We start from the raw sequence: 25,038 nt of genomic DNA, 5'->3' as shown, positions 1-25,038 counted from the left end.
TAAATATGGATCAATGCTGTTTTTTGGAGGGGAGACAAACATTTGAAAACATTAACAGGACAGTAATAATCCAGAGGGAAGCAGAATGTAAGAAAATACTGCTGTTGTTTGTGGGTTTTGATGCAGAGAAAGCATTTGACAGAGTAAACTGGAATTTTATAAGTACAGCAATGGAAGCATTTACATTCCCTGATTAAAATTATAAGGTTAATTAGGAGGATATATGAGGGATTGGAGACAAAAATCAAAGTGAGATGGTTCTACTCTGATAAGTTATGTCTGAACAGGAGTCAGGCAGGGTATCCTCTTTCCACTTTATTTGCATTATATAATTAAGAAAATTATTTTTGAGCTAAAATACAGGATCTGAATTGTTTAGATTTAGTAATGCCCTAACTATAATTCTGATGGCTGCCAAAAAAGCAGTTACTAGAAAATCAAAATCTAAATCTAAACCAACTGTACTTGAAGTACTGAATATTGTAACAGAAATAATAGAACTGGAAGTGGGATCTTTAGAAATGGGCAGGAGCAAATAACATACAAAAAATGGAAATTGTTGGACAATACATGCCAAATAACATTTTGGAAGTTGACTGAGGTTTAAGGGAAGGCAGGAATTGATCAGTTTATGTAATGTTGAATTCATGATAAATACGCAAAGGAATATATGTCATGTATAATGTTTGCAACTGGGAATATGCTAATATGGGTTGTTTTCTTTTATACAAATGTATGTCTGCCTATATCTTACGTGATAATTCAATAAAGGTGTTAGAAAATATTTCATAAACTAAGCTTGCCATACATGTTTTTTTTGTTTTGTAATGTTCACTAACATGTTGCTGTCCATTTAATGATATCAGTAATCATTACATAAAATCCTACAAATGCTGTATTGTTTTTATGTGTGCATAAGTGAATGAGATGGAAATTATAACAAAGTCAACAAAGAGAAAAAACAGATCCAACTGAATGAGAAACAAATATATATGCTGTTAAAAGGAACTAAGTTAAGATCTTGCTCTTATAGGTTTTTTCCTTTACATTCCAACAGAGCAGCATATTCATAAGGTTTTCCAGACCAGGCTGCATGTTTTACTGATGCATCATGTTAAAACAACATGGAACGTCAATGCAACATGTATAGACAATCGCCTGTTTAATAATACGTTTTTCTTTTTCTTGTTAATGGAATGCTAAACAAAATAAATGTATTCAGCGTACCCCTAATCTTTTCACAACCTGAATCATTTCCTAAAAAGTGGTTGGAATAAGGATATAATAATAACTAAATGCAGTGGTAGAGATGGACATTAATGGTAGCTATGGATATACTTGATTCCTTCTTTTTTGCCTCTCCCTTTTTACTCCTTGGTACTATCAGATTCAACCAAATGAGGAAGGCATGCAGACGCTTACACAGCTGGTTTCCAAATTTGAGTTTATGATGAAAGTCTGGATTGGTCCCTCACTAGCAGCTCTCTCTATGTTCCACCCTGACTGCATTAAATCTGTGATGATGGCTTCAGGTATTTGCTTTTTGTTTTTTTTAAATAAGAAACATCTTTATTAAATTATCACTTATAACATACACAGTCGTAACTTTATATGAATGAAAAATTATATGACACAATCTAGTTGCAAGCATTTTACATCACAAGCCTTAATGACACAATCCTAGTTGCAAACATTAAACATCACTTATAATCTACCCAATCATTGTCAGTCAAACAATGCATAGCTCATTCAGGTCCCATTTTCTAGTAATTCCGTCTTTGGCAGTCACCATAATTAGACTCAGCAAGTCCTTACTATGTCTAAGCAATTCCAATTCTGTATCATAGCTCACAAGAAATCATTTCCCTAGTTACACCAATCTGTCTACCCAGCATCTCTGACAGAGTAGTCTGCAGGGAATTTGTAAAGTCTGCCAAATCATTACACTCCCAGAAAATGTATTCCCAATTACCTCTTTCTTCCCCATCACACCTCCAACATTTGCTGTCTACCTGAGGAAAAATTCTCTGGAGTCTATATTTTCAAGAAAAAAATCCTAAATATTGTAGATTTTATTGCATATTTGGGAGACATACATATATCCCCCATTGTTTCTTTGTGAATTGCTTATCCAGTCTTCTTTCCCAATCCTTTCTAACCTCCTCTGATTGATGCTTAGAGTTATCATATAATATTTTATATAGAGAGTAGTACACTTATTCTTGTATGTAATTCCTCTGTACTACTGTATTAACCTTTTATATTTGTAACCTGTGTTATTGCTATATATATTGTTTATATTCTGTAATTTTTTTTCTGGGGCTTTTCCCCCCAGGACTCCGCTGAAAACGGGCACCAGCTGTCCAGCTGGACCATCCTGGTAAGCAAATGTTAAATAAATAAATAAACATTCCTTTTTTAATGCCAGCTTCTGTTCTAGATTCTACTATAAACTAAACCAGTGTTGGTTTTTTGTTTAGGATCCCCCTATTTCTTTCCCTTTGCCCATACTGTGATATCAATCCTTGATAGGGACGGCAATCTCTAACCTGCAGTCCAAATAAATTCTTGGCCTCCCATTTTATTACCTTTTCCTCTAATTCTTCTAATTACTTGCTCCCAATACCTTGGTTTCTTTGCCATTTCCTCCAATAAATTCCAGCCCCCTCTTGCCTATTGTTTGTATCATCCTTATCAACAGAATCTCCTTTCTCCATTCCCTTGTTGGCTTGTTCGTAGAATGCTTTCTGCTACTTTGTTAATATAATATTCTGTATGATTATTATTATTCTCCTTAAAGGTCTGCATCCAAAATCCCATTCTGTCTTCATGTTTCCTGAGCTTCCCCCTTTTCATCATCACCCCTTTCCACTTTAAATTATACTTTTCTGCTTGTGCTATGTTTAGAGGTCTTAATTGTGTTCTAAAATACCCCTTCAAATTGGGTAATCCCAATCTACCTTGTTCTGTTAGAAGAATCACCTTATCTCACTTGACTCTTGTTGTCTTCCCCTCCCAGATAAAATTCTTCAGCTCTTTATTAATTGCTATCCACTGGTTGATAAAAATATGTCTGACCTATGTATAATACTAAAGGGACTAAAAACATTTTAACTGTATCTTGCTATCTGTATCCATGTAACAGAGATTCCATTTTCTCAGTTTTTGTATTATCTTTTGTTTGGTGTTTTCCCACATATCTTTAGCTGGCACACTGGAATCATTTTAATCCACAATCCTAAATAATTAATTTTATCATGTCCTATAAATATGGATATTGCTGAACCCATTTGTGTGTGCTTACATAATTTACTGCTATTTCCTTTGTTTTAGGTTCATTAATTTTGTATCCTGAAAAGATTTGAAACGGTCTCAAAATGTTCCACAACACTGTGATGTCCCTTTCTGGTTTTGTCAGGGACAAAATAATATCGGTGAATACAGCCAGCTTTTCAAGAATACAGTACCAACTGTATCCTTGAATTTCTGATTCCCTTATTTTCTTTGCCAATTGTCCTAGATGTAAAGCAAATAACAAAGGGGAAAGAGGACAATCCTGCCTGGTTCCTCTACTCAAGGAGAAATTATCAGAGAGGACCCCACCCATTTTTATTTCCACCTGCAATCCCTCATATATCCTCCTGGTCAATCGTATAATTTTATCATGGAATGCAAATGCTTCCATTGCCCTGCTCATAAAGTTCCAGCTTACTCTGTCAAATGCTTTCTCTGCATTAAGACCCACCAATAACAGTGGTACTTTCCTACATTCTTCTTCCCTCTGGATCATCAGTGTTATGTTAATTTTGTCAAATGTTTTCCTCCTCTCTACAAAACCACATTGATCCATATCCATCAGTTTTGGTATCACTTTTGCAAATTTTTTTGCCATTATAGACACCACTTTATAATCATGGTTTATTATTGAAATGGGCCTGTATGAAGCTGGATCTTATGGATCTTTACCTTCTTTAGGTATTACAGCTACAACAGTTTTTTTTTCCAGGATGTTGGTACTTCTCCTTCTCTTAAAATACTGTTAAACAAAACCTTCCAGATCTTTATCAGTTTTGTCCCTGCTAGCTTCCAGACTTCCACAGGGATGCCATCTATTCCTATCTATATGTGGATTGGTTATACATTACAATTTTTATCTCATCTCCTCCTATCCTAACTGTTAGTAAGTGAGCCTCATCTACCCACTAACCTTAGCATATTTATTTCTTCCAAAAACATTTCCATTTGTACCTTTTATAGTTTCCATATTTCTCTGCTTTATACATAGAATTTCCTTAATATTTCTAACACCTCTACAGGATCTCTTGTTACTTCCATGTTATAGGCTCCCTAAGCTTGGCAACAGCCCTTTCTACTTTCTGCTGCCTGAGTTGTTGTGCTAAACATTTCTGTGCTCTAGATTTATTATCAAAATCATTTGCTTAACAGCAGTCTTTCTAAACTCATGCATATTATTGAAGTCATCCCTTATTTTCTGTTTAGCATTCTGCAGTTGCTCCTCTTCTTGTTCTGTGAGAATCCCCCTATTCTGCAATACCTATAACATTTGTCAATCTCTAAATAATTATTGTTACTTCTTAACCATATCTCCCTTTCTTTTATTTCCACCCTATTCTTAAACTCCACTTTAATTTTATCCTACTCCCTACCTATATTTTCATAAGAAAGTTCTGTCTTCTCTAATAGCTCCTGAATATTTTCCACTACCCATGCCTTAAATTCCTCTTTTCAGCAGATAGGTGGTAAAGCACCAGCATCTCATTTTTATTTAATTACCCTGTGTTTTTATTTTGGTTGTTATTGGCGTATCATCTGAAATAGTTATTGGGTGCATATCAAGACCTTCAATTAAAGGCACAATTTCCTGTGAAATATAATTTTTGTCTAGCCTATTCCAGTTTTTGTATCTTTGGGAATAATATGTAAATTCACCCTGAACTTCTCTTACTGACTTCACATCTTCCATGCCAAATATTTTTATAAATTTCTTCAAAAGTCTACCCTCTTTTTTTTATACTTTCCCTTCTGGTCCCACAGGCACATCTTCACTACTGCAAATCAAATTCCAGTCCCCACCTGTAAGTAATATTCCTTGCTGAAAGCTGATTATTTCACCCAGAATTTTCTTAAGCTCCATTATAGTAGCTTTAGGTCCAATATAAATACATGCCAGTGTAATCCTCCTCCCTTGCCAGAAGCCTCTTAGTACTACAAATTTACCACTATTGTCTTTTTTATCCTCTCCGTCACTATTGGAGCTCCTTTTGCAATTAATAATAAGTATTCCTCTTTTACTTTGTCCCAGGTATTCTGCTGAATAACCATCCTGAAAACCTTTCTTTATCAAATTCACATGTTCAGTTCTTTTCAAGTGTGCATCCTGTAGCATAGCTATTTGCACTCTACATTTTTTAATATAGTTCACTACTCTCTTCTTTTTGTATTTATCTGTGAGACCATTGACATTTAAAGACATTACAGAAAGCACCATTGTATTAAGTTATTATTCCCATTTTTATGTATAACAGCTTTTTGTTAAATGTCTAGTTCCAGCTTTTGTGTTACATGCATGCACTGTTTGGCAGGTTGAACTTTTATACCATTTTTTTTTGTCATATCCATTTGAGCCTACATCACATCTTACAAAAATGTTTTTTTTTAAAGCCCTCAAACAAAAAACAAACACACCCTAATACCCCTGAAAAACTATAAAATTTATACTAACACACAAAACTATGAACATCTTCAAATATTGAAGTTTTACTGTCCTAATAGGAACAAATGTCCTAAACTGACAGCCATGCTCATAAACTTGAGTTAACCGAAAATAAAGGCTATCCATGCTAATATGCATTGTGCAGAATGTGTGTTTGCTATGTGCCGTCGGGTTTTGTCTTATCTTTATTGCTCTCCCAGCTGGGAAAACACCTGAATGCTTTTATAGAACATTATCTCTTACCGAATTTCTATTTTTTTAGACAATTTCTCTTTAACAGATTGTAACCAATTTTTCTTTGCCAGATTGTCTCCATGGAGGGCGGCCATGGTGGTGCAGCGGTTAGTGTTGCCACCTCACAGCAAGAGGTTCTCTAGTTCGTTCCTCACCTGGGGTGCCTTCTGTGTGGAGTCTTTATGTCCTCCCTGTGGTCTTGTGGGTTTCCTCTGGGTGCTCCGGTTTCCTCCCACATCCCAAAGACATGCTGTAGATGGATTGGATACTCTAAATTGGCCCTAGGCGTGAGTGTGTGCATGCTTGTGTGTGTGCCTTCCATGGAAGGTTGGGTGCCGGGCTGGCAACTTGACACTGTAAAACTCCACTGCCAATCATGAAGCGGACAGGTGATCCACTGTGGCGACCCCTAACTGGGAAAAGCCAAAAGAAGAAAAAGAAGATTGTCTCCATGGCGATATGGGGACCAAATACAGACTTGCTAATAAGCATACATTTCTTTGCTAGAAAACAGGCCTCATAGTATTCAATATTCTTTTTCATTTACTTGCTTTCTCCTAAAACTTTTAACCAGACTTTTCTTCTTCTGTTTTTTTTTTTTTTTTTTTTTTTTTTTTTACATTGCAGTTGCTACATTTTTTAAAACTAAACAGGGAGAAAGAGAAAAACAGGGAGCACCTGTTTACAATAGTATCCCCATTACACTTAAAAATAAATGAGAAAACTTTACTTTATAGCATGCAAAGAAAATCGTACACTATAAAAATAATACTATTAAGAAAAAAGTTGTTTTACTCAGTTAACTTTCTCCCTCCTCTTACCCTCCCCTAAGTATTTTCTGACCATTAATGACATGAAGAGTGACATATATTTTAGAGTCCCCCACAAGTCCAACAAAGTCCAAAAAAATCCATTATTTCCAAATTTACTTGTTTTGTCATATTTCACAAATATGTTTATTGCTTTGTAATCCCACGTTTCTCAATTTCCAAGTTACTGGTTTTACTCCTGTTTATCTCCATCTTCCAAATCCTGTCTCTGCTTCATTTCTAAAGTACTGACAATTCTTCTAATAAACGCTTGTGCTCCCTTCCTTCTTTCCAGCATTTTCTGTTGAAACATTGGAAAAGGTTTCACTGGCACAGTCCATCTGTGATCTTTATTACCAGAAGAACAAGAAGCAAAATCTCCTGTTTCACAGCTCACTTTTTTTGTTGGACAAACTTTTGTATTTCCTCTTTAGCATGTACTTCATCAAAAAATGATTCTGTCCCTCCAAGGAAGAATATTTTGAAGAAAGCTGAGTATAGCAGTTTGAATCTCATGCCAACTTCTCAACATTCACTAAATAGTGGAATAAATTTACTCATCTTCCGCGTGGTGTACAATGAGTAATCATTCTCCACAAACACTCTATCTCCCACTTTTAGTACTTTGTCATTGGTCACCGTTTTGTCAGAATCAACTCCTTCTACTGGTAGGATTGCATCTTTACTATTAAATGTCTAGGTTGCTTTCTCATAGCCAGGTTTGGAGCATACACATGATGTGCCCTTTCAACTAACAACTCCTATTGTGGAAAACCAGTCCAGTTACTTATTTGTGCTTTCATAGTCTGTTTCTTCCAGCTTCTCTGGTACAGATGAAAAATCTCAGGTTTTCCCCTACATGTTCTTTCCTCTAATTCTATTATTTTTTTTAAACATCTCTTCTTGAGCACTCTCATATTTAGTCAACCATTTCTTCATTTCAACCTCTGATTTTTGTAGTTTTATCACCTTATCTGAATATCTGTTTAAAGCTTCTTTCATTTTTTCCAGCCTTTTGTTGTTTGAGTTGGTATACTCCATCAGTGTTTCATTTATTTGCAGTTGTCTTATACTTTCCTCTAGGTTACTGGAAGTCATATTTGGAGGTTGCACTGCTTTTTGCTAAACAGCTACCAGACTTTTTCCCAGTCAATGTTTTTCCTCACCTTTTGTAGCTGATTTTCTTTCAGGTCTTCTGTATTTCTTTTTCCCTGGAATCCAGGCAGTACACTTAGTAGCCATTTACTGAAATTTACCCAGAAACACAAAAGCATACTGGTCTTCTCTACTGGGTTTCTGTTGTCACACTGGGAGACCTAAAATTAAGCTGTTCCTCAATGTGCAGCCATCTTGGAAGTCCCAGGTATTCATTTTTGAGCATTTATGTGTATGCTACTACAGTGAAACAGGGATCTGTAGCAATCCAGACTGTGTTGTGGTGTCAGGTGAGATGCAAATGCTTATTAGTATGTAGGAATACATAAGTAAAATGGAATTGCAAAGCATTAAAAACTGTTCATCTAATACCTGCATACTTCAGTTGTCAAAATGGAGTACACTGTGAGTGTGTACGTGCATGACGTGTGTGTGTTTCCCATTCCCTATATAAAAACATTTATTCACTGCAGCAACTGCATGCTGTATAGGAAAGGTATATACTGTAACCATGTGCTCGTGTCATTTAATGTAAAACCCTTAAGTGTAAAGCTCATATGGCACTGTATGTTCCCTTATGTAACTTTGTCCTGTAAACTGGTACTAATTGTGCTATATGACTGCAAGGCACACAGACTGTCACAGCATGTACCTTTTCTTAACAGTGCCTCTTCCTCTGCCAGTACGAATAGTACAATGTCCTGCAGGGAGGGTGCACAGTCTGATTTAGTGTGTGTCCTTAATGTTTGGTATTCTCTTCCCACCCTATCCCAAAAATAGTGCCATTTTGGTGTTGAACTGTATGACACTTTACCTCAAGCCACCATACCACATTCCTCTGGAGTACCATTTGTTTTCTCTTGCATTTAGGCTGCAATTGAAATGAACAATGCTCAAAGCTAATGCTTGGGACCTTATTAGCATCTCTGTAGATAATAATAGATGCATGATTTAACTAATGAATTATGTATTTGTCAGCACTGTGATCAAGATACAGCTGTACTACATCTAGAATTCAGGACTTACGACATCAACGAGTCTTGCTATGCATTCAGCGCAACACTGATAATTGTGAACACTCTAATAAAGCTGCAGACTAAGAAAATTTAAAATATTAAAGCAATTCTGTTGGAAATAAAGCTTTAAAATAGTGACTAAACCATCATCAATTGATGTTCTGTTTCTCGAGAAATCATCTTGCTTAAAATGTCTGCTGGATAGTTACTTTTTCCGCCTACCTAAATGTATAAGCAAAGATTTAACTTGAAGAGCCTTAAACATTTTTTTCAAGAAGTTACATCTCCATCCCAAAACTCCTTTTTTGTATATACTAGCTCCACAAGTTGCACAACTGTGGAAAGAAAAGAAAAGCTTCACAAACTGAGTTATTGCTGGCAAGCAAATAGAAACCTACTCTAACCCTAACTCACTAGCGCAAATGTTCCTTCACTTTGTTAACTCAATTTGTTCCTGGAACAAATTGAGTTAACAAACTGCAACAAGAGGAACAAAATACTAGATCTGGTCTTCACTAACATGACAAACAGATACACCACCACAACAGTTGGACCCTCATTAGTTAAATCTGACCACAAATCAGTCACGTTCAAACTGGCACTAACACCAGAACTCACAAAGGGCAAAGTCAGACTAAAAAACTTCAAGGCAAACTATAACCTCCTAGGAGAAGATATAAATGCATTCCAAGCCCCTCCCCCAACTGGAAATGGTAACTACAACAAAGCTTACACTAAAGCCCTGTACTATCACTTGTACAAGCGTATAGACTCTGTTGTTTCAGTGAAAATCCCAAAGCCAGAGCTCCAAGTAAAAACAAGCCACCCTGGTGGACATTTACCATCAACAAACTTTACAACAAATGCAAAAGGTTGATTCTAAGAAAACTGAGACGAGGCCTTAACAATGGAAAACCACCCTCCTCAGCCTCTACAGGCAAATAATACAACATGTCAAATCCTCTAACATAAACTGGTATTCCTATTTATAAACTGGTATTCCTATTTTGGATATTATCCTTGGAATTCTTTCATTGACTTTTGTTTTTGTGGAACTTTACAGTTGGACTTGGTTGTTTCTTATATGTGGGCATTATCGTTAAGCCTTGGTTTGCTCCTGTGCATTTTTATTTTTGATTTTATTCATTGGCTTTGGTGGAGGAGCATTTACTCCCTGGTGGTATTCTCTTTATTATTTTTGTTATATTGCATACCTTGTTTATGCACAAACAACTCAGATGCTACATGGAAAAGATAAAAGGTATTAGAAGGTCTGGCCAGTTATTTGGCCATTATATAAAGGGAAGATAAGGTCTGCCTTTGAACAAACAAACAGGAGAAGTAGCAGGGTCGATGTTTTGCCTTTTATGATGTGTACAACAAACCATAGAGAGGTGCTATTAGAGATCATTTCCTTATCATTGCTGCTGTTTCTGTTGCATGTCCTAAACTGATCTGTGTTGAGGATTTAACTGAGCCTACACCTTGGATAAACATGAATTCATTTACTAACCACTGCAAGTTAGATGCCCAGTCTAGACAAAGGAGGACAGGCTTCAGGGCAGCATTATTGGATGAGGATTTCTGGGTTGTCCTACAATAACTTAAGATTTTGTTCTGAGTGAGCATCATGTTACAAGAAATAAGTAATTCCATCTTTCATAAATATCACAATACTATGTCAAAACAAGTTAATCATACACAATAACTTTGTGACATCATATATGTCCAGTTGAAATAAAATCATCATATAACCAACTTGGTTAAAAATAAATCATAAAAAACTAGGTTCATTGGAAATTACTAGGCTAAAGGCACAAAAGCCTTTACAAGCCTAGCCAATATAACCCAATTTTCCCAGTATATGGCACCTTGGGACAAGAAGATGACATGTGATTGTGCCTATACTTTGAGTATTTTACAAATTGCTCCTGTCCATAAGGGGCATAGGCACTATCCCAGGTGTGAATTTGTGATTCCCTGTCCATCAATCCAAACTGCTCCTGAAGAGGGCCAGAGAAGGTCTATGCTTAATGTGAACAGAAAGCCTGTTCCAAAGAAGGGGAAATCTTCAACACATCTGTCTCTCCAGCATGTTTTGTTTGAGTCACTAAGTTTAAATCCCTAGAACAGGTGACTCTCATGCTGTTTGTCTTGCAGATGTGTAGCAGGTCCATCAGGGCTGGATTTATGAGTGCCTTGTTGGTCAGACATAGGTCACCCTGTACTAATTGGTAGGAGATAAGAGGAAACAGATAGGGTATTTAGTCTGTCTGCATAGGACATGTGGTTAACACCCTGTATTTTCCTTGTGAGAAACCTCTGAGTTCACTCCAGCTGTTGTAACTGCCTAGTCACGTACATTCCAAATGGTGCATTGTATTTGATTATTGGTCTAATGAAGGCTGAGTACAGCGGGACTATAATTTCCTCAGATCTGGATGGAATACCCTTACTGATAAGTTGTGCCACATAGAAAGACAGCCTCACCACTATGGACACATGACAGTCAAAGTTCAGGCTACTGTCTATCTGTGTATCTAGATCTATCACCTCTGAGTCTACTCTTAGGGGTGTGGGGTATTTGACTTCCCAAAGTGTATGATAATGCATTTATTCACATTTAGTTTCAGGCCATGGTTCTGACACCAATCATTTGTCTGATTTAGACTCTCCTGAAGATATCTACATTGTTGGGGGATTCAGTGATTGCCCTCAGCTTGCAGTTGTTAGCAAACTTTGTTATAAGCCTTCCACATTGGCCTTGGCATTCAAGAAGTAGATTCTGCGCAGGAGTGGTCCCAGTGCTGAGTCCTGTAGCACACCACTAGTAACTGTCCTGTTGCTGGTTCTGGATTAACCCACTTTAACCACGTCTCCTGTATGTGAGCCAATTTGCTATCCATGTGGTAACATAGGTATTTATGCATAGTTTTATAAGTTTACTTGTAATGCATGAGTGGGGAATTGTCAAATGCCTTGGCCAGATCTAGATGAGTGGTATGTACTGTTTTGCTGTCATCCGTGGTCTTAGTGACTTTCTCAAAGAAGTCCACCAGATTCAGTAAAAATTACCTTAGGACTGGCCCTTGTTCAGCTGGTGCCCTAGGCAAAAGGTCTCCACAGCGCCTCTCAACACCACCCAATGTACCCATCCTGGTCTACCTACACTGTCCAGATTACTGGAAAAGTGCCCCTGCTAGAGCGGCACTGTAGGTGGATGCCTAGTTGGCCTATTCCTAAGGCCGGCTATGCATGACCTGCCCTTGACAAAGCTGAACTGGGTCGGGTCCAGTGTTTGGAGGTTTCCTATGTCATTATTTATAAGGTCCATGAGTATCCTTTCCATGGATTTACAAATAAAATTAGTCAAACTTATGGGTGTGTAATTTCCCATGTCAGTCGATGGTCCTCCTTTATTCAGAGGGATCACTGTTGCTGTTCTCCTCTCTACTGGGACAAAGCCAGTCTGGAGGCTGTGGTTAAATAGAGATCCTAATGGGCCTGATAGGTTCTGATTTAAGCTATTTAAGATGCAACCTGGTATATCATCAGGCCCCACTGAAGCAGTGTTTTTAGCTTTAGAGAGCACAGTGGCAATGTGGTCTTTGGTGATAACTGGTGGTGGAGTGGTGGAGGATATTTCTTGGGGGAGAACTGGGGGTGATGGGGAAGTGAAATTATTTGAGATGAATTTATTAGCCAGCAGATTAGCTATATATTCCGGCTGAGTATAGATGATGCCATCTATAACTAATTCCACCACATTGTTGGGTGTTACCCTTAACATTGTGGAGATAACTGAAAAATGCCTTATTGTTATCCTTCACTTTGGAGGCTATTTTTACATCAAAGTCTGCTTTCAGATACTTATCTAGTTCTCTAATTGACTTGTTTCTATTAATGAGGCATTTGTTGCTCTTTTCTGCACATACCCTCTTACTTAACAGGATTGTCTTCCTTTTGTTGTACAGGGGTCTGCCAGGGTGGATTGTTTCTGCAGTCTGTTCTGGGTTTATTTTGGTCTGGTAGTGCTGTTTCTATGCAGTTGTTTATATGGTCATACAGGGCTATTGTGTACAGCTCTGCATAGGCTTCAGTGTTTTCTGGATTTGGGGGAGCTTTGAATCTAGTTATGCTGTCACTTAATAGGGGATAGTTTGCTTTAGAAAAGTTCTTAAAGTTTTTGAGGTTTGGTGGAGATGTAGTTTTATCTTAATTGACAGGGAGACTGCATTGTGATCTGATCTACCAGTGAGGACATCACATGGGGTTGGAGGGGTGCAGCACCCCCACCATTTTTGTGAGTACCCAATTTGGGATATTTGTTCCCCTAGTGGGAGTGCAGACCAGCTGCTCCAGGGCATTTGAATTTACAGTCAAGAAATCTGTGGGCCTGCATGTTTGTGGTTGAATATGCCTCCCAGTTAATGAATGGGGTAGTTAAAATTACCCATAAGTATGGTACTGGGCTGCATGGTGAGTGCTTCAAGTAACTTCAGGTATAATGTGTTGGTTTCCTAGTTCCTGGAGTTGGATCTGTAACTAGCAAGAATATAGTAATGCATTTTTCCCATAGTTAGTTGGACATGGAGTAACTCAAGCATGTCATATTGTTTGACCAGCCCTGAGGTGAGATTATTTTTTATGTAGATAGATACACCTCCACCTTTCACTCTTTCATGTTCAGTGGGTGAACAGAATGTATGATGGGTATTATAGCCATGCAGTGCAGGAATAATTTCCATGGTTTTAAACCATGTTTTTGTAACTACACAGATGTCCGCATTCTCCATGGTAAGGAGAACTTCCAGGGAGTGCAGTTTCTGTTGAGGCTCCTAGCACTGAGCAGTAACACATTTCACTTTCCTGAGCAGCTTTTGTTATGTTGGAAGGTTTGCCTGTTTGGCAGTGCCGAAAAAAGGCGCTATAGGGGTGGATGATATTTTGGCCAATATCCAGAAGCGTAGAGGTGACAGGTGAAGACCATCCCTGGCAAAGTAATGTGACCTGTTGACCATGTCCTTCCTAGCTGACAAATATTGGGCCTCTTTGGAATGACACCAGTAGCTAAGCCATTATCATTTTCTGTTGGTATTATGACTTCATCGTTGGAGATAGTAAAATGCTGCTAAGTCTTACGCTAATGCACATATTCTGAGAGCTCAATCATGTCTCTCTTCATAAAGTCCAAGTAGGTATGTCTCAGGTCATTCATGCCCACATGGACTATGACTGAGTCATGCTAAGATACTTACAGGTAAGTGATCTTAGTGCTTGTGTGATCGGATGGATCCTAGCCCTGACAGGTTACTGACTGTAACCTTCTCCGTAGTAAGCATGATAAGGGGGCATCAGTGTGTCTCACAGTGGAGTCACCTATGACCAGAATGTTGCAATGAGATGGGGCTTTATGTGTAGTGATGGTAATTGTCTTGTCTGTGTGCATGTGAAGTTTCTGATGACTGTGCCTGAGAGTCCTTTGAGGTTTGGGTAAGTTACATGTGAGCACCTCCACATATGTGGGTTTATGTGTGTGGTCCTTTGTGAGTGCGATGAATGATATGTTTGAGTCATTGACAACCTGTTTGTTTCTTTTTGTGTCTGTATGTGAGTGTCTAGCCTCCAGTTGCAATGTATAACTACATCTCTCACATATTGTATTTTCCTGTTCAAGAATTAAGTGGTTGTTAGTGTATATGAGGCAATTGCTACATTGCCTCAGTATGCCCATGTCAACCAAGCTGGATAAAGAGATGGTAGGAAAGTGCCCAGCTGTGTTTGCAGGTCCTACTGTACTTTGCAAGGGATAGCAATGGAGGGTGTTTGCAACTGGATGAGGGATGGGTGCTTACTTGATGTAATCTGTAACTAGCCTAGCCAGCATACCTCTCAACCTCTTAGAGCAAGAAATCTGGGCAAAGCCATGAATAAAAGTAGGACAAAGGCCCCAAAACAGGGACAATTCGTAAGTATTGTTCTTACAAACTTAGAACGTTGATAGAAATACAAGTTTTGCATTAGCATGAATTTTTATGAAGGGTATGAAGTCTGAAACTCAAATGTCTGTCAATATTTTCTAACTTTAATCTTTAATGATTTGCCACTAATTTGCCAGAAAAACACAATTTTTATGAAAAACAATCCAAAAATGTGAGGCAGAAATCTGAACATTCTGTGAAAATGTGTACAGTTGAGATGTATGTTAGCTGGTGATGTTGCCCAACACCCAAATCCGATGTTGTCTGAGCAGCGATAGTCCTGGGTGCTGCGATAAGGTAATGTTGACTTAAATATTCCAAGCTAAATACATAAGTGCTGCTCACCGCACAAACTGTTTGCCTTGTGAGTAATGTGGCTCCGAGATAAAGTTTTGAGGTGGTTTTGTAGAGAAATTTCAATTTCTGGTGATTGTGTATATGCAAGGGACCACCAACCCTGCTGTGAGAAGAGTAAATGCTTAGAAAAAAGCAAGTTTTAAACTAACTATGACCTAGGGACAATCAGGAAAGCATATAATGAGCCTTCTACACACAGTTCTCAGCTCAAATAGTTGAAATCAGCTTTCTCCTGCCACAAGAGTGCAGACTTTGACCCTCTTAATGTAAAATGACTGTTTTGGAGTAAGAAACCACAGATGCCTGGAACTAACTAATCAATCAGAAGATACAATGTGTTTCAGTACAGATCAGCAGCCCTTACAGCAGTCTGAAAAGTAACTTTATAACTGAAAAGAAGTACAGAAAAACAGTAAATGGCACAGTAAACCTTCAAAGTATAGTAAGAATAAGCATTGCAAATGCAAACTCACACTTAGTTTTGTTTGTCTGGCCATTGATGCCATGAGATGCTTGCAGAAAAGTCTCTGGCACCATCGCCAGATGATGAGCAGCTCTGGATAAATGTCATTATACAGAGTAAAAAACAACTTCAGTGATATAACTAAAAGATGTATAATGTCTACTTTCTTAATGTTGTCTCTCTCTTCTATGTTGTCCCAGTCTTCAGTAACCTTCAAGTTTCATAACTGTCCAAATTTCAGCAATGTTATAATAAAATAGATGTTGAACACTGAGCATTTAAAGAGGTGTATTAGTGGGTTTCTCAAATGACAGATCTTTTGATTGGTGCTTAGAAATTTAAACAAATGCAAGTACAGGAAGGAAGTAATCTATAAATATAGAACACATAACTTCAAACAATTAAACTGGTTACAGTATTGCATCACCTAACTATTTACCAGCTAAATATAATACACAACATAACTGCCTAGCACTCGAATTAAACTGGTTAGAACTATTGCACCACCTAGCTATTTCTTAGCTAACTATAATACACAAAATTCTCCTGTAAGCCAGAAAATTGCATAGCCCATAACTCTAGTACAATAGTACTACCACAAAAGAATTTTATATTCTAGAGAAAAATCACTAATCGCTGTAACCAAACCATCTAATACTGCAGGTGACTCCCTATATTCAATTAGTGTAGCTAAACTGTGGAACCACATCCCACTACCACTGAAATCGATTTAGAACATAAACTTAATATACAACTAAAACTTCACCTGTAAGATCAGTGGATCTACTCTTTTATATCTCCAGGATATATACCACCGTAATCTTCAGTTTACAGTGCTATCAAACTGTTTATCTTCACTCAAAAACATATGCCCCACAACGATAGGTTCAGCGATAACCTAACAGTTTTACTAACAAGTCTGAGTCACATACATAGTTTATGTGAAACTGATTGTCCCGCAACCTGTATATTTCTAACATAAACTTTATGATAGCTATATATATTATTGTCTCTGAACCTGGTGAATACCCCACCTCTTAACTCCAGTATTAACATTTTTGCCCTACTAAGTTCCTTCCCTCACTTCTATTTCTTTAAATTAATAAGTACTAATCAAAAGATCTATTATCTATTTGACAAACCTACTTATACACTTCTTCAAATTATCAATGTTCAACAACTACTAAATGCATGAGTATCTTTTATACTGACATAGTTGCTTTTTATGTCATATGAATCTAATCCAATTAACAAATGTATATGAAATTGTTAAAGTATATTACTTAATGTCTGTTCATGCACTAACTGAATGTCTGTTTAAAAATGTTTGCAGTATGTTGAACCTTTGCTCTCCAGGCATCTGCTGAAAAGGGTTTTTAAGTAAATCCAGTTGATCAAGCCTAGTAAACAAAAAACAAATGAAATAAACATTGGAGAAGGAGGAGACTGCCCAAAACAGCATAAAGTGGTTTTCGTCTCACAGAAACTAGATGTCTTATAATCAAAACCTGTCTCTCAGAACAAGCTCTTAAGACTAGAGCCAATCCTTACCTCTTACCCAATCTAATCTAAACTGCAACAATTTATACTTACATTCATAGTTCCCAACAGCAAAGATCACTGCAATGCTACAACTAAATAGCAAAATTTGCCTTCAGCCTCCCTACCAGAATTCACCACTGCGTTTTCTACATAAAAGCAACTGGCTGGAATTTCATAGTTACCTTCAGTGCACCAAATGAAAGGTGGCCCACTCTGTTCTGCACCAACCATCTAAATGTCCTTCCCTAATGTCACTGATGAAGTGGTACTATCCCACAAGAGAACTCTACTCTAAAGATAAACACCTTATCTACCAGGACAAGGCTTCAAATGCACATGCTAAAGCCGTGTGCTCATGCCTTGTGGCCCAACTCTGGAATCAGCTGCCATCTGACATCAGACAACCTCAGACTTAAAAGAGTTTTAAGAAAAAAATCTTGGCAATTATCTCCTTAACTGTAAAGTCTGGATGTATGTAATTCCATTCAATGTTCATTTTATTGAATCCCAAATGGTCAAAACCATTTGACTGAAAACTAATTTCACAGAACAGTGTAGAAGTATATAGAAGGTATGCAATGGTGTCATTTCTTATTTATCATAGGAGTTATTAGGGCAGTGAGTAACACAGAATGTGTGAATTGCAATGGTCAGCATCATGTTGTACCCCCAGATCTGTCTGTCTGTGTTTGCTCTCAAGTACTGATTCACTGTGTTGTGTGTTTTTTTCCTTCTCTCCACTGTTGTGACACCATGGAGTTAGTAAATGTAGTAAGGGGGTGTGGGCTTGCCCTCCTGCAAAATGCTTTTTTAGGATATATTTCTTACAGAGAAGGTTTTCAATGAAATTGGTTTGACTATTTGGCATTTAGTGAAATGAACATTAAATGAAATGAAAAAAGTCTCTAAAGTCTGCCCCTCCTCCTCTTCTCCTGGTTAATCAGTTGTACCCCCTCCTATTTCTTTCTCAAATCACAGAGTTTCTCTTGTCATCAGTTAAATCTAGAACTTTTGAACCATGCAAAGAACATTAGCCACAGGAACGGATTGTACTGAGTATCTTATTATACAAAATTAAGATGAATGTTTTATTAGACAAAATTAGGATAAGCACTTTTGTTTTAATGTTGTCCGCTCCTGTGGCTAACGTTTTTTTAGTGGTTTGAAGTTTTTTACTATTTGTGGAAGTCAGGAGTTTTGCTGTTTTCACAACTGTTGATGTGAATCCTTGCACATTAATAATGAGTCCCCCTCACCCACTTTTAAACTCAATCCTCTCGATTTTTGCACATTTTAGTATGGATCTCTGTCACCCTTTAGCTCTTGATTCCTGTCTCTTTGTACTCCTTTTCCCACTCTTCTATATCTGGTCTACCCCAAATATTTCTCTACTGTAATCTCCCCCCTTTTGTACTTTTCATTGAGTCTGCAATCACTGTATTTCAAATATTGTTTGCACTCATAAAGGGTCTGCTCTAATCTCTCTGTTTTTCTCTCATTTAATATGTTTTTGGAGCTTTCCTCCCCAGGCCTCTGCTGAAAAGGGGTCTTGCATGACCTGGTTGGACCTACTAGGTAACCAAATGCAAATAAATAAATTTACTCAAGCAACAGTGATTGTGTAGATACATAATTCCTGATAAACTGCTCCTTCAAAAATCATAGTAGAGCCTGAAAAATTTAATGCACTGCTGAAATTCAGAAAAGTGAGACTTAATTTAGTACCTAAGACTGCATTTTGTATGTAATGGGCTGGGGACCCTTGAGAAGGATTACTAGCTCTGTGTGTGAGAATAAAAATTAAACTTGTCTTGAAAATAATTAGATCTTCACTTCTCACTAAAGGAGAAATCATATCTCATATCAATGAATCAAAGACTGAAATTATGCAGGCAATTTTTGATAATTATTTCCTGAGCCATGTTAGCACAGTACTACCCTCAGCAGTGTACTTAAGATTGCAGTTGTCACCCTTGGTAATGAGTGCCCTTTACATGGGAGGATAGTCAAGGTATTTAACCCTACATACATTGCAAGAAAAGTATTTTCCCTGAAATTATTAAAATGACCCTACATGCCTTGTAAGAAAAGTATTTTCCCTTCAAATCATTAAGAAGACGTGTGAAGGGCGACCTTGGCTGATGCATGGTCTGAACAATAAAGAGTATCCTTTATGTAAAGTTACTGTAGACCAAAGTGGAAGTATGGCAGTCCTTCATATTCCTTTGATCTCCTGAAAATTGCAGAGGTGGGATGCACATTAGTTTTGCGTGGCTTATGGAACAGATAAGATAGTGGTCACCAAAAGAAGGATATGGTGTCATAATTTTCGTCTGATCTATCACAGCTGAAACAGCCTTTAAAAAGAGCAGTAATGAGTGTGGGCTTTAGTAACCAGTTGTTAGAGATTAAATTCATCAAGTAAATTATGTACAGTGCAGAAGTAACAGCATCATGCAGAAGTTTTTAAACACTGTGATGTATGCATCACATCTGAATGGATGTATGTCTTGAAGAAAAACTTCAGCACAGGAAGAGCAAACCCTACCCCCAAACCTAATCTCCCTGATCACTCCCTAACTCTAAAACTCCCCCCCCCCACTCCCAAACCCTAAATTCCCAGATTATTGCCTAATTCTAAATTCCCAGATTGCTCCTTAATCCTAATAATCCCATCCACTCCCTTCCCAAAGCTGGTTGCCCTTAACTCATTTTGAATTTGAGCACAAGCAGCAGAAGCCTACCCTAGCTACAAGATGATGAAGGACCTAGGTTCAAAACAGTGGGATTTGAGTACTTAGAACTTGAGTGCTTGTAGAAGAACCCAGTCATCCACTCGCAAATAGACCAAGAGGACATTCTTCTTCTTCTTTCGGCTTTTCCCGGTTAGGGGTCGCCACAGCGGATCACCTGTCCGCTCATGATTGGCAGTGGAGTTTTACAGTGTCGAGTTGCCAGCCCGGCGCCCAACCTTCCACAGAAGGCACACACATGCACATACTCACACCTAGGGCCAATTTAGAGTGTCCAGTTCACCTACAGCATGTCTTTGGGATGTGAAGGAAACCGGAGCACCCGGAGGAAACCCACATGACTACAGGGAGGACATGCAGACTCCGCATAGAAGGCACCCCAGCTGAGGATCGAACAGGAGAACCTCTTGCCAAGAGGACATTAATAACTTAAAAATGATGTTGATGAGTAAGAAGATGGGAGAATGACTAGTTACGTCACAAATTATAATCAAAAGTTATATGCAAATATCAGATTTAGAGCATTATGAATATTTCAAAAAAGATCAAGAATATATTCATATATTTACTCAGACACACACATAAAAACAAGTTTGTAGACACTTACACTCACTTAGCTGTATTCCAGCAAAGGGATTGTGACAAGGAGGCATATTAAACATAGCAACTGCCTTCTAACATAAAAAATAAACATCTGCAGTTCAAGGGAGAAATCCTGCAGAACTTACAAAAATTCCAGTAATATTAGCATCTGCAATTCAAGGGAGAAATCCTGCAGAACTTACAAAAATTCCAGTAATATTAGCATCTGCAATTCAAGGGAGAAATCCTACAGAACTTACAAAAATTCCAGTAATATTAGTTTTAGTTTAGTAGATGAAAATAAGCATTACTTATCAAGACTGATGAATTTTGGCAAAGCTGTGGGAGGTTTCATTGTCAGTGGATAGGGTTGTTCCAAAAGGCTACAAGAAAAGTTATTGAAGGGTATAGCTTCATCAGAATACTACAGCTTTCATAAGCAATTAGTTCAGTAAACAGCAAGTATTTCCTTTCATCTAGTTAAATTACATATACATAACTTTGTATTTAACTTTTGTACAGAACTAGATTCTAGGCTAAAATACTGTTCTTCTTGTGCTTGGACTACAATAGTCTCCAACTCCTGCCACTGACAAGCTTGTTCCAGTTATCTATCATTTTACCCACTTTGTAATTCTGTATGAAACAATAATATGAATACTTTGTGTACGGTATGCATGACACTAAGCTGAAATTCTTGCTTTGTAAATAATACGTGTATGGTATGCATGACACTAAACTGAGATTCTTGGTTTGTAAATAATGCATATATGTGTGTGCGTGTGTGTGTCTATATATATATATATATATATATATATATATAATAAAATCAGTGAAAAAGGAGAAAAATGCCAAATGTGTCCATCAGTAATCCAAGAAAAAAGGCAAACAGTAGGAGAAAACACACATACTTGTCAATTTTATTTATTTTATTTTTTATTTTATTTTTCATTTGTTGACTGGGCTAGTCTAACTGGATACATGTCCATTTTCAGTAGAGGCCCGGGGAGATAAGCTCCTAGATAGGACAATGAAATTGCCACAGTAACAACTAAGGAAACATGAAACAAACAAAATAAATCCTATTTACAGTACCTATTACAGATTATCACAGTAAAATTAACAGTACAGAATACAGGCATAACATAGTATGCTAGTACAATCAAGATATTCTAGAGATAGATAGTATAATGGTTAATAAGGAAGGACTTGCAGTTAATGAGTAGACGAGGTAGGAAGAGCAAAGTATTAAGAGACACAAAGTAGTCAGGCTTAGTACAGGGGCATAACCAGTGTGTTTTGAGGAATACTTTCAATTTGTTTTTGAAGCATGATACTGAGGGAAGTGAGGAGAGTTCATTGGGGAGGAGATTCCAGGCTTTTCCAACAATATTAGAAAAAAGGGAGTTTCCAGCCTTGTTGTTTGGTTTAGTGATATGTACTAGAAGTCTCTGAGAAGACCTTAAGGATTTCAGGTTTTTACAGGGAGTGATGAGTGTGGATAGAGTAGGAGTTTTTTGGAAGGTTTGTAAAGAGTGTTGTGGGGAATTTAATCAGATTTTGTAGTTCAAGCCATCCCAGCTGCTTTAAATTAATGCAATGGTGGGTTCTAAATGGGTTGCCTGTAGCAAATCTGGCAATGTTATTGTAGGACATTTCCAATTTGCTAAGATTATTTTTATATAGGTTAGTAAAAATAGGTGAGGCATAAAGTAGAGAAGAGATTAGATGAGTGTGTGCTATTGTGGTTCTAGCTGAAGGTAGGAGGAGGGATTTTATCCTATAGAGAGAGCATAGCTTTTTGTTGACAGTTTTATAGTATTGTTAATATGGATATCAAAGTTCAGATTATTGTCAATGGTGACACCCTAATAGTTTGGTGGTTGGTTCAGGAGATACAATAGTTTTATTGGTAGAGTTAACTGAGAAATCCAGAGGAGGAACTTCTTAGTAGGAGAGAAAAGGAGGAGTTTAGTCTTTTTGGGGTTTAGGAGAAGGCATCTATGTGTGAACCATTGCTCAACTGTGTTAAACAATTGTTGGGTAAGAGAGAGAAGTTCAGAAGAGGAGGGCTGAGCATATTAGTGTAGAGTCATCCGCATATTGTATGCATATAGCTTGGGGGATGGCAAGGTGAAGGTCATTAATGAATATAGAAAAAAGTAGTGGGCCTATGATGGACCCTTGAGGGACATCAAGGTTGATGGGCAGGTGAGTAGAGAGACTTGTGCCATAATGCGGCCTGTTGTCTTTTATCAAGGTAGGACTGGAAACACTTTATAGAGGATGTGTCTAGTGACAGGGATGTCAGTACTTTGATGAGAATTTGGTGATTTACCATATCAAAAGCTTTAGACAGGTCAATAAATAGTGCTGAAGAGAGTTTGTTTAGATTGGGGTTTTTGTTGATACAATCTGTGAAGGAAAGAAGGGCAGTAGTAGTGCTATGTGATGGTCTGAAACCATGTTGACAGTTGGCTAGTAAGTTATTTTGTGTTAGATGGTCAAGTAATTGTCTGTGAATGCATTCTCCATGATCTTTGCCAAAGGTGAGAGGAGGGCAATGGGGCAGTAGTTGGAGAGTTCAGTGGATTGTCCTCCTTTATGGAGGGGGATAATATGGGAAATTTTCCATAAACTGGGGATATAACTTTCGGTAATAGTTCTATTGATCAGGATAGAAATGGGATAAGCAATAGCTTTGGCGGATTGTTGTAGGAATTCTGCTGGTAGTTGGTCTGCTGAGGGTGAGCATGGTTTCAGTTTCTGTAGAAGGGTTATAATATATGTTGTTGGGACAGGTTGAAAATGAAAAGTAGGGGGTGAGGTTTATTCACAGGAAGGTAGAGTGAAGTTGTTTGGTGATAGTTGACTAGCTAGTGTTTGTATAGCATCAGTAAAAAAGGTATTAAAAGCATTAGGTGGTGGACCAGTTCACCTACAGCATGTCTTTGGGATGTGAAGGAAACCGGAGCACCCGGAGGAAACCCACATGACTACAGGGAGGACATGCAGACTCCGCATAGAAGGCACCCCAGCTGAGGATCGAACAGGAGAACCTCTTGCCAAGAGGACATTAATAACTTAAAAATGATGTTGATGAGTAAGAAGATGGGAGAATGACTAGTTACGTCACAAATTATAATCAAAAGTTATATGCAAATATCAGATTTAGAGCATTATGAATATTTCGAAAAAGATCAAGAATATATTCATATATTTACTCAGACACACACATAAAAACAAGTTTGTAGACACTTACACTCACTTAGCTGTATTCCAGCAAAGGGATTGTGACAAGGAGGCATATTAAACATAGCAACTGCCTTCTAACATAAAAAATAAACATCTGCAGTTCAAGGGAGAAATCCTGCAGAACTTACAAAAATTCCAGTAATATTAGCATCTGCAATTCAAGGGAGAAATCCTACAGAACTTACAAAAATTCCAGTAATATTAGCATCTGCAATTCAAGGGAGAAATCCTACAGAACTTACAAAAATTCCAGTAATATTAGTTTTAGTTTAGTAGATGAAAATAAGCATTACTTATCAAGACTGATGAATTTTGGCAAAGCTGTGGGAGCTGTGGGAGGTTTCATTGTCAGTGGATAGGGTTGTTCCAAAAGGCTACAAGAAAACTTATTGAAGGGTATAGCTTCATCAGAATACTACAGCTTTCATAAGCAATTAGTTCAGTAAACAGCAAGTATTTCCTTTCATCTAGTTAAATTACATATACATAACTTTGTATTTAACTTTTGTACAGAACTAGATTCTAGGCTAAAATACTGTTCTTCTTGTGCTTGGACTACAATAGTCTCCAACTCCTGCCACTGACAAGCTTGTTCCAGTTATCTATCATTTTACCCACTTTGTAATTCTGTATGAAACAATAATATGAATACTTTGTGTACGGTATGCATGACACTAAGCTGAAATTCTTGCTTTGTAAATAATCGTGTATGGTATGCATGACACTAAACTGAGATTCTTGGTTTGTAAATAATGCATATATGTGTGTGCGTGTGTGTCTATATATATATATATATATATATATATATATATATATATATATATATATATATATATATATATATATATAATAAAGTCAGTGAAAAAGGAGAAAAATGCCAAATGTGTCCACCAGTAATCCAAGAAAAAAGGCAAACAGTAGGAGAAAACACACATACTTGTCAATTTTATTTATTTTATTTTTTATTTTATTTTTCATTTGTTGACTGGGCTAGTCTAACTGGATACATGTCCATTTTCAGTAGAGGCCCGGGGAGATAAGCTCCTAGATAGGACAATGAAATTGCCACAGTAACAACTAAGGAAACATGAAACAAACAAAATAAATCCTATTTACAGTACCTATTACAGATTATCACAGTAAAATTAACAGTACAG

General features: G+C 37.4%; 1 protein-coding gene across 1 annotated transcript in view; it reads left to right on the top strand.

Moving 5' to 3' along the window:
• The window catches only part of LOC122811571 (cytochrome P450 4F22), a 363,310-nt gene that overhangs the window by 85,917 nt on the left and 252,355 nt on the right, over nt 1-25,038 (top strand). Inside the window, exon 3 of the mRNA XM_044083496.1 lies at nt 1,388-1,532. Coding sequence (XP_043939431.1) covers nt 1,388-1,532 — 145 coding nt within the window. The remainder of the gene's footprint in view (nt 1-1,387; nt 1,533-25,038) is intronic.

This window comes from Protopterus annectens, chromosome 9.part0, assembly GCF_019279795.1.
Source record: "Protopterus annectens isolate FY-2018-M chromosome 9.part0, PAN1.0, whole genome shotgun sequence".
Classification (NCBI taxonomy): Eukaryota; Metazoa; Chordata; order Ceratodontiformes; family Protopteridae; genus Protopterus; species Protopterus annectens.
Note: the sequence above shows the minus strand (reverse complement) of the source record. Positions and strands in the feature narration are given on the sequence as shown.